At 44.3% G+C, this 11,256-nt stretch overlaps 1 protein-coding gene across 2 annotated transcripts in view; it reads left to right on the top strand.

The window, feature by feature from the left end:
• The window catches only part of Mettl9 (methyltransferase like 9), a 62,329-nt gene extending 60,734 nt beyond the window's left edge, over positions 1–1,595 (top strand). The window contains exon 5 of one of the 2 annotated variants that reach the window (XM_045131558.1): positions 901–1,595. In XM_045131558.1, coding sequence (XP_044987493.1) covers positions 901–1,103 — 203 coding nt within the window. In that variant the 3' untranslated portion in view covers positions 1,104–1,595. Of the gene's footprint in view, positions 1–897 lie in introns of both variants that reach the window. The other variant, XM_045131557.1, reaches the window with a different exon arrangement.
• Positions 1,596–11,256: the final 9,661 nt, after the last annotated feature.

Here is an 11,256-nt window from a genome sequence, read left to right as displayed (position 1 = left end):
CTCACTCTAGCTCTGACTGACTTGGAATTAACTCTGTATTCTCTGGGTAGCCTCAAACTCATAGTGATCTGCTTACCTCTGCCTCCTGAGTGCTGGTATTAAAGGTGTGTATGCCCAGCTAGGAGGATGCATTTTTTTTACATCCCAATAGCAACTAAAAGCACCCCACATTTGAATATAATGTTATCTTTGTGTGTGTGTATTTATAGCCAGTGAAGGCTTTTTATGTGAACTTGGAAGACCCTGCCTGGTGCCACATTCCCCAGGCTACTAATGTTCTGAGGTTTGGAAATGACTGACAGATTCCAGTTACTAGTCTAATAAAGGCAAAGCGCCTCCTCCATTCTGGTGTCATGCCTTTCTCCGGCCCTGGGGCTTCCACAACATTATTCCTCATAGCTAGGGAACGGGTCAAGTTTTGTTGAAAAACACACTGATAATGATCTAGTTTTTTTGGAATAAAATCATTCATAAGCCTATTTTTATCCCGGTAACTCTCTTTAATAAGTTGTATATGTTTGCACAGTAGGTGTTTTTTTGCCTTTGTCCAAAACTAAACTTTACTGCTTGTCTCTAATTCCATATTCCTATATTTACTGACTAGTTTTTCCAAACCCATTAACCAGTAAATCCCACAAAGGAGGCACCATCAGTGTAGGCTTGGATAAAGACAGACCTGGGTTGCATTTCTGCTCTGATGCTCAATAACCCTGTACCTTGAACAAGATTTTCAACTTTTCTTAGTCTGTGCCCACCTACCTTGGAGGAATGGTGGGAACTATAAAGTTGGCTTATCAGAGCACCCACCTAGTGCCTGCGGAACATACAAATTCCTTGCTCCCTCCCACCTTAAGTAATTTGTTCAAGAATTTAACTTAATGTTTTTATTTGTTTTAGTAGGTGGCAAGTGGGAGAAACCATCAGAAATTTTGGAAATCCAGGGACAGAATTGGGAAGAACAAGTCAACAGCCTGCCAGAAGTGTTCAGAAAAGCTGGTTTTGTCATCGAAGCTTTCACCAGACTGCCATACTTGTGTGAAGGTGACATGTACAATGACTACTATGTTCTGGATGATGCTGTCTTTGTTCTCAAACCAGTATGAACACATGGAGGCCAAAGTCTTCAGTGTCTGTCGTTGGGATCTACCCTCCCCAAGAGGGCTGCGTCCAGAGATGTGACAGGAGAACTTCTGGAGACTGCCATTCTCAGTATCATGTAGGAATTAAAAAAGCCAAAATACTAATTTTTTCTTTGTAGTGTGTAAAAGGAATGTTTTTAAAAATCAAAAACCCAACTCTTGTGTATTTTTTATCAACTCAGAGTCATGCTCCAATGCAGGTCACTCTCCACCTATGATGGAAGATATTTTTTATACTTAATTGCTGTAGGGACTCATTCCCAGACAAAGCAATAGTCATGATGTCATGGAACCAATCAATGGATTGTTTTAATAAAGAGACTGGCAATAAAGCTGTCCATTCCGTTCCAAATAATGGTTATGAGGTAGAGCCACTGATGCGTTCCTGTTTAGAAACTTCTGTTGTTACTCAAGAAAATGTTTTTAATCATGCTAATAAACTTTTTTTGGAGATGACTCTGGCATCAAGTTTGAATTACTCTCATCTCCCCTAGCATTTTGTGTAGTCTTGGCTTCACGAGTGCCTGGTAGGAGCCTCATGTGAAAGTTGCAGACACTGTGCTGTGTGGTGAAGGAAGGCTTCTGCCCAGGGCCTAGTGGAGAATGCACCTTACAGAGGACTCCAGGAAGTCTTGGCTCCCGTGAACAGATCAGCCTTTCTCAGGTACAGCCCTGAGGGGCCTCACTCCACTACCGGTGCTGTCCCCTGAACGCAAGGCACCTCTTCCTGACCGTGAGTTCCCTCGCATCCTGTTCCCACCAAGAGAGGTATTTCTCTGGACTATCTCCGGTTCTAATGATTGAAACGTAGTAATTGCTGACAGGATGTAACCCAAGAAGTCTTAAGTCCACATCATCTACACTCATATACCTCTCCTGAAACCCTTAGCTGGTTCAGTACTTGCTAAGAGTGGTGTGTGCCCAAGGCCACTGCAGTAAACACTAGAACCTGGGAGTGTCTCCCACAGTAAACCCAGAAATATGGTAGTAGAAGAACTCATTAGCAAGACCAGTAACAGTTGTGGATATTCCAAAAGAGCACTTAGCCCTGAAACCAAAATCTCAGTATAACAGGGATGACAATTTGAGATTGCAGGTATTAATGCCATTCTCCTAGTTTATTCCTGTTTCTCATCCAGGTGGCCCATCAAACATTCTCATTTGTGTATTCATGGTTATGACTGTGACTCCTGGGCGTGCAGCATTGAGGGGAGGGCTTATGACTCATTAGAAGCAGCACCCTATGTGCGCACCACACCTATCACTTTACTGTGCCATCAAGAGTTGGGACATGCAGAATTACTATTGGTGTTATTGTAAAGATTTTTCAGGAACTGAAGTAAAGTGCCAATAGCATTGTAGATGGTCAAAATAGAGGGAATCAGTACCCTGATGTCGTTCTTGCGCAGTGACAGATTGCTTCTTTATAAGCTGTCTTCATCAGGCATTGTCCTTTAATACTGTCCAAGAATGATAGCCATTCTAAGAGGAATGCAGGTTGCTCTAGTGTCTTAAGCTTTGCAATTAACAATTAATTTGCTGGTTTATTAAAACCACAACTTGGGCTGGTGAGATGGCTTAGCGGTTAAGTGCTTGCCTGTGAAGCCTAAGGACCCCAGTTCAAGGCTCGGTTCCTCAGGTCCCACGTTAGCCAGATGCACAAGGGGGCGCATGCGTCTGGAGTTTGTTTGCAGAGGCTGGAAGCCCTGGTGCACCCATTCTCTCTCTCTCCCTCTATCTGTCTTTCTCTCTGTGTCTGTTGCTGTCAAATAAATAAATTAATTAATAAAAAAAACCCACAACTCATCCTTTACCAGAAAAGTAGAGAAGGAGCACACATATGTGCATATTAAAGACAGTTTCTCAAGAAAATTTGAGGTTCTCTGGAAACCAGTTGATTAGAAATGTCTTGTGGCATTGAAATCAAATGCACTCACTTTCCCCACCTCATCTTGAAAGTTGGTAGCGTGTCACAGCTGAGAGTGTGGCTTACCAAGTGTAATGGCTCCCCTCAACCCCAAATGGAATCATGTTTTTCTATTTTTGCTCCAAGTACAATAAAGCTGCCTTTCTGCGTGCATCATTCCTTGTGTAAGTGCTTCATAACGAGTTGAGGCTGTGTTTGAGAAATTAAGAAGAGCCCCGTCTGAGTCAAAGCAGGTTTGCCAGTTGACCTTACAGGTGAGTGGAGAAAGGAAATGCAAGCTGCACCTGGAATTCCTGGCTCCTGGCACCTGCATTTGAAACCCCCAGAGTGTTCAGACCACCGACTGCACAGTGGAAGGAAGGAAGGATACAATGCCTGCAGTCATTTTCTCCACGACTGAGGCAGTGAACACTGCTACTATGCTTTCTGCCCTCCTATTTGAACTGTCATTAGTTTTTGTATAGCTGACTTATCAGAAAACAAGCTGGGCTGGAAAATAAGTAATCCTTTGGTGCTTCTAGTCGTCTGAATAAAGCTTTGTTTCTGCTTAGTTCTGAGTATATTCATAGCATTGTAATGAAGTATGAGGTTCTCATCAGCTGCTCTCCACCAGTTATTTGGTTACTGACTGACGGGCCTTCCGTGATCCAGTATGCCATCTAGGCTTCCAGTGGCTACAGTGACCTCTCATATTTGTGCAGATGTCTAAGCATTTGTGTATCACCTGACTTCCATGCATCTGCGTTTTTATGAGTGTTCATGCATGTTCATACGTGTGTGGGAACATGTGCATGCATTTGCATGTGGAGGCCAAAGGTCAGTGTCAGGTGTTTTCCTCAGTTGCTCTCCACCTTATTTTTTATTTATGTATTTTATTTTATTTTTTGGTTTTTCGAGGTAGGGTCTCACTCTAGTCCAGGCTGACCTGGAATTCACTCTGTAGTCTCAGGGTGGCCTTGAACACATGGTGATCCTCCTATCTCTGCTTCCACTGTCACTTTTTTTGGTAGATACCAGTGGCGGAACTGCTGGATCATATGGTAATGCTACTTATAGTGTTTGTTTTTTTTTGTAGAGAGAGAAACAGAGAGAATTGGTGTGCCAGGGCCCTAGCCACTGCAATCAAACTCTAGACGCTCGCACCACCTGGTGGGCATGTGTGACCTAGTGCATGTCTCACTTTTGTGTGTCTGGTTTATGTTGGGTTTGGAGAGTGGAACATGGGTCCTTAGGCTTCACAGGCAAGTGCCTTAGCTGCTAAGCCATCTCCCCAGCCATATAGTTACTATTTATTTGAGAGAGAGAATGAGAGAGAGAGAGAGAGAGAGAGAGAGAGAGAGAGAATGGGCATGCCAGGGCCTCCAGCCATTGCAAACGAACTCCAGATGCATGTGGCCCCCTGTGCATCTGGCTTTTATGGGTCCTGGAGAATCAAACTAGGATCCTTTGGCTTTGCAGGCAAATGCCTTAACTGCTAAGCTATCTTTCCAGACCTACTTAAAAAAGTTTTTTAAATTAATTTTTACTTGGGAGAGAGAAAGAGGCAGAGAGAAGAGAGAATGGGTGTGCCAGGGCTTTTAGCCACTGCAAACAAATTCCAGACACGTGCTACCTTGTGCATCTGGCTTACATGGGTCCTGGGAAATCAAGCCTGAGTCCTTTGGCTTTGTAGGCAAACACCTTAACCATGAAGCCATGTCTCCAGCCCTAGTTACTATTTTTTTTTAAAGGAACCATTCTGTTGTTTTCCAATGATGGAACCATTTTATATTCCTGCCAACAGTGCCAAGAGTTTCAATTCCCCTATGTCCTTGCCAATGCTTTTTTCTTTCATTTTTTAATAGTAGGCATCTAAAAATGGGTATGAGGTGATGTTTTGATTTGCATTTTCTTGCTGATGAGGGAATCATGTTTTTGTAGCACAACTTTCCAGTATTTGGTTTCTTTTACTGGTAAAGTGCACTTTGTAGCTTGCTATCTACATTGGTATTGCTGAATCACAATACTTCTCTTTCCTCTATGAAATTTTATACTTCTTTGGAGAATTAGAAGAATATTATTAGATATTCAAATCCCTGTGGATTTTAAAGTCAATATAGCATACTAGAATGAACTAAATAATATTTTCATTACAAAGTCACTTTAAAACTTTTAAATACATTTGTAAAATGCAAATAAGTGACCATATAAAATTGGGTTGTCTTAAATATCTGTACTTCTTTAGTTATGGAAAATGAGAAGGGCTAGGTAGGATGTCTAGTGCCTTTTTCTGATACCCTGTTTACGTTCAACACAATGTTGGTTTATTTATTGATTTTGTTGAGATGGGGTCTTGTATTTTTCAGGCTGGTTTCAAACTCAAGAGCTCAAACAGACTCCAGGGTAGCTGGGACCCTGGGTGCACTTCCCTGTATTTGGCCAAAATACTTGATTTAAATGTCTTTGGGTCCTCTTAAATTTTTCTAATGATAGGTAGAAGTGGCCAAGAGACTACATGACAGTCCTCTGAGGCTCCACAGAAAATACAACATAATTTCTCAGCACTTTGTAAAAATATATCTTTATTTATTTAGTGGAGAGAGAGAGATAGAGTTAATATGGCCACGCCAGGGCCTCCTGCCCCTGCAAAATCCAGATGCATGCCATTTTGTGTATCTGGCTTTATGTGGTTACTGGGGAATTGAACCTAGGCTGTCAGGCTTTCTAAACAAGTATCTTTTTTTTTTTGGTTTTCTGAGGTAGGGTCTCACTGTATCCCAGGCTGACCTGGAATTCACTCTGTAGTCTCAGGGTGGCCTCGAACTCACAGCAATCCTCCTACCTCTCTCTGCCTCCCGAGTGCTGGGATTAAAGGCGTGTGCCACCACGCCTGGCTCTAAGCAAGTATCTTTAACTGATGAGCCATCTCTCCAGCCCAACACTCATTTTTGTTATGTATAGGTTGAGTGAGAGTGGTCATGAAGCCCTGCTAATGTTTGCATTACATTCACTGTAGAAAAAGAAATACAGTCAAAAAGAAGAAAATGAGGGCTGGGGAGATGATGGCTCATCAGTTAAGGCACTTGCCTGCGAAGCCTGTGGACTCAGGTTTGATTCCCCAGTACCCACGTAAAGCCAGATGCACAGTGGTACATGCGTCTGAAGTTCATGTGAACTGCGTGGAGACCCTGGTGTGCCTGTTCTTTTTGCCAGGTGTGGTGGTCACATGCCTTTAATCCCAGCACTTGGAAGGCTTGAAGTAGGAAGATCTTTGTGCATTTGAGGCCAGCCTGACACTAATTCCAAATCAGCTGGGGTTACAGCAAGACCCTACCTTGAAAAATGCAAAAAAAAGGACGTTGGCCTGTCCCATATTTCTGAGAGAAACATTGCTAACATTTTGGCATATGCCCATCCAGACTTTTCTTTTGCAGATATGCACACACATTGATACTTTTTTTTTTTTTTTTTGGTGTGGCCTAGGCTGACCTGGAACTCACTCTGTAGTCCCAGTCTGGTCTCAAACTCACTCAAACGCCTCCTAACTGCCTCCTGAGTGCTGGGATTAGAGACATGCGCCACCGTGCCCAGCTACATTGATACATTTTTGACACATAAAGATGAAGATACTTTTATTTTTCAAAGATAAATCATGTGATATTCAGGAACTCTTATTTTCTAAACAAAAACTGAGAAAGGATGAACAGACATTTCTTAGCATTTAGGGCTTTAGCATAAATAATTAAAATAGGACCTTGGGAATAAAAGAATGATCTTGAGTGCTGGATAAATGGAATAAGTAACCTTTGGATGGGCAACAAGGCTGTAGTGGGTCTTTTCTGAAGACAATGTTTAAATTTATCATGACAAACTGATGTCAGCATTAGGCATTTCATTTACTACCATTGAAAGTGCAAAGAATTGAGATGTTTCATTGAAATGTGAAGGGTTGCAAGAAAGCCTCTTGAGTCCACAATTGCATTTTCATTAAGTGAGATGCAAAACAGTTTCATCTCAATGTGCAAGACTAGTAGTATTTTCATACATTTCTCTCATCTTAATAAAAGTGCAAGTATGAATTACCGTTGTTTTTGTTTTGTATATAAAATATTTTCTTGCATGGAGATTAAACCTAGGATCTTGCTCCGCCACTGAACATTTTAACCCTTATAGGCCCCAGAGTTGGTGTTTCATAGTTTATTTAACTATGTTCTTGAACACTTCAGGTGGGGCTTACCTGCCATTCTCTGTATATGGATCTATTATAAGTTTATTAGTAATGTTTTTTCTTAAAATATTTGCCGGGCAGGGTGGCACATGCCTTTAATTCCAGCACGCCACAGGCAGAGCTAGGTAGATCACTGTGAGTTCGAGGCCACCCTGACACTACATAGTGAATTCCAGATCAGCCTGAGCTACAGCGAGACCCTGCCTCGAAAAAAAAAAAAGTGTGTATTTATTTATTTTTATTTTTTTAATTTGAGGGAGAGGCAAATAGAAAGAGAATGGGTGCACCAGGGCCTCCAGCCACCGCAAACAAACTCCAGACACATGTGCCACCTTGTGCATCTGGCTTAAGTGTGTCCTGGGGAATCGAACCTGGGTCCTTCAGCTTTGCAGGCAAGTGTCTTAATCACTAAGCCATTTCTCCAGCCCAGGAATGTTTTTTTGTTTTGTTTTATTTTTGTTTTTCAAGGTAGGGTCTCACTGTAGCCCAGGCTGACCTGGAATTCACTGTAGTCTCAGGGTAGCCTCTAAGTCAAAGTGATCCACCTAGCTCTGCCTCTGCTGGGATTAAAGTGTGCACCACCGCACCTGGCCCAGGAATGGTTTTTATTATGGAAAATTCAAAGTACATTAAGAAACAAAAGTGGGCTAGACGGGTTGGAGAGATGGCTTAGCGGTTAAGTGCTTGCCTGTGAAGCCTAACGACCCAGGTTCAAGGCTCAAGTCCGCAGGAGCCACTTTAGCCAGATGCACAAGGGGGCGCACTGTCTAGAATTCGTTTGCAGTGGCAGGAGGCCCTGGCGCGCCCATTCTCTCTATATGCCTCTTTCTCTGTCTGTTGCCCTCAAATAAATAAATAAAAATGTTTTTTAAAAAGTGGGCTAGACATGGTGGTACACCTTTAAATCCCAGCACTTGGGAGGCAGAGGTAGGAGGATTGCCATGAGTTAAAGGATAGCCTGGGGCTACAGTGAATTCAGGTCAGCCTGGGCTTAGAGTGAGACCCTAGCTCAAAAAAGTACAATCAATAAAAAACATAAAAGTCATAAAGTAATGAGGAGCCCTTATCATAGCTTCAGCAATTATGAACACATGGCCAATCTTGTATCCATCCTCCTGCCTCTCCCGCATCCTGTTTACAAGCATATCTTAGATACATCATTTCACTCCCATTAACTCGTGTTTGAAAAAGACAAGGACAGAGGAGATATTCCCCTTTCAATGATCACACCTTGAAACAGCCTCACCATTAAATATCCACTGTGCTCCAGTTGCCTTGTCATTCATTGTTTTTTGTTTCGTGTATAAGTAGGCTCTCACTACCTAGCCGAGGCTAGCTTGGAATTCGCAGTGATCCTCCTCTCTCAGCCTCCTGAGTGCTGACATTCCAGGCGATCGCCACCCCGACCCTGCTGGTCTTGTAACATTTTTATCATTTATTTGAATCTGGATCCAAATAAAAGTCCTCTGCTATAATTGGTTGTTTACGCTGCGGACGCGCGCCCCCTGGCGGGGCTGTGGGCACTGCGCGGCCCGGGGCCGGCCCGGCTGGATTGGCGGCGGGCGTCTAGCAGCGCAGGATGCTGGCCTGAGCTGCCAAGGCAGGTGAGGATCCGCCGTGCACGGACGTGCAGCCTGGGAGGACAGACAGGTAGGCAGAGCCGGACGCAGGCTTTATCGTCCCCAGGGTGGGGAGTCTTAGGGAGGGTGGGCGATAAACTTCACGGAAAGGAATGGGAATCTGTTCAGTAATGGTTGTAACAGCAGGGGTGACACCTTGGTGACAGCTGAAGCTACGGTGGTGTCAATAAATAATATCTACTGTTTATGTGCCAGGGCTGGCCTGGAGTCTTTGCACATTTTACATACAGGAAAGGTGATAACACTTGCCGCCAGGCTCTTGTGAGGAAAGAACATGAAACGGAGTGTGAACTGGGCATATTTATTTATATTACTATTACTTGCGGTGTTGTGGATTGACCCTGAGGCCTCACACATACATGCCAAGCAAGCATGCTGTACCCCTGAACTACACCCCAGCCCTGCACTGGACACATTTATGAACGTGACAAATGCTCACCCAGTCTTTGTGGAGGGGGCACCAGTGCCATCTCCGTTGTCTATGGAGAAGGAAAAGCCCAGAGAGGTGAAGAAACTTGCCCTGTAGCACACAGGCAGGAACGGGTGGGCAAGGGGAAGCTGGTGCTCTTTTCCTAGGTGACACTGGCCGCAGGGGCCTTGGGGTTCAGGGTTGCTGAGCAGGGGCGCTGGAGAACAAAGCTAGTGGACGCTCACAGTCCTTCAGCTCTGGGTTTACCCTCTGGCTCTGCTGTGTGATTTGGGGCTGGTCAGCTGCCTTCTTTGAGCCGGCTTTCTCATCAGTGACTTAGGGGTCATGGTAGTATTTGCCTCAACATTTCAACACTGCATGCTCAACAATGCATGCAGCGGAGCACACGCTGGACTCTCATTAAGGAGGGTCACGAACACTGGGGACTCCAGCTGCTGTTGTGGGGCGGGGGCCGCACGCTGCTGCTGGTCGCTTGCTGTGACCTTTTCGTGGGCTCAGAATGTGTGAGAGCAGCAGAGCTGGGGAAGAGTGAGGGATAAGGGAGGGCTTGCACAGAGCCATTTCTTCCCCTTCCTTGAAGTGACGGAAGCCAGGAGTGACTATGCAGAGAGACTAACCCTTTGCAACAGAGGGTGTAGGGGAGGCAAGCACTCAGGCCCCCATGCCTCTCTGACACACTCACCAGCTCTGATTTCTGCACCTCTAAACAGGGTGGGCCCAACACAGCGTCCCAATAAACTCCACTTAAGTTAGTCTGGTTTTCTACAAACCAGACACATTTGCTCTGCTTACATTAGCTATGAAATCTCCTGTTTTGTTTTGATTATTTATTTTTTGCTTTTTTGAGGTAGGGTTTCACTCTAGCCCAGGCTGACCTGAAATTCACTATATTGCCTCAGGGTGGCCTTGACCTCACAGTGATCCACCTATCTCTGCCTCCTGAGTGCTGGGATTAAAGGCGTGTGCCACCATGCCCGACCCCTCTTTTCTTTTTTGATATATATATTTTTTATTTGAGACAGAGAGAGAGAGAGAGCGAGCGCTAGAGCCTCTAGTCACTGCAAACGAACTCCAGACACATGCACAACTTTGTGCAGCTGGCTTACATGGGTCCTAGGGAATTGAACCTGGGTCCTTTGGCTTTGCAGGCAAGTGCCTTAACCACTAAACCATCTCTCCTCCAGCCTCTCTTCTACTTTTTTTTTTTTAAATAAACATCCCTGGTGTCTGTTTGTTTGTAAGAGAGAGAGAGAAAGAGAGAGAAGGGAAAGGAAGAGGCAGGTGGAGAATGGGCGACAGGGCCTGCAGCCACTCTAAAGGAACTCCAGTAGGTGCCACTTTGTGACTGGCTTATGTGGGTAGCAGGGACTCTAACCTGGCTTCACAGGCAATGCCTTAACAGCTAAGTTATCTCTCCAGCCCCCTCTTCTTCTTTTCTTTCTTTCCTTCCTTTCTTCCTTCCTCCCTCCTCTTTCCTCCCCTCCCCTCTTTCATTTTTTTCTTACAGTTTCTCACTATGTAGCCCTGGCTAGCCTGGAACTTGCTATGCAGTCCAGGTTGACTTCCACGGTGACCTCCTGCCTCCTGAGTGCTGGGTTATTGGCATGCACCACCACACCCAGGTATAAAAGACTATCTTTTATTCATTTGTTTATTTTTTGTGGACACACCACCACACCCAGGTATAAAAGACTATCTTTTATTCATTTGTTTATTTTTTGTGGAAAGTCTCCTGGTTGATGTTCGTGTACCCATAAGTGTGTGTTCACGACAGTCTTTAAAAGGAAGGAGCTGCTTTGTCAACAGTGGAACACACTGGAGATATGAATTGCTGGCTTGTGTCTGGGATGGGATGTCCCAGCCTTGGGGAAACCTCCCAGCATTTTTCAAGAGTCATAGAAAACCAAACATCT

Source organism: Jaculus jaculus, chromosome 12, assembly GCF_020740685.1.
Source record: "Jaculus jaculus isolate mJacJac1 chromosome 12, mJacJac1.mat.Y.cur, whole genome shotgun sequence".
Lineage (NCBI taxonomy): Eukaryota > Metazoa > Chordata > Mammalia > Rodentia > Dipodidae > Jaculus > Jaculus jaculus.
The sequence above is the reverse complement of the archived record's forward strand: the minus strand, read 5'-3'. Positions and strand labels throughout refer to the sequence as shown.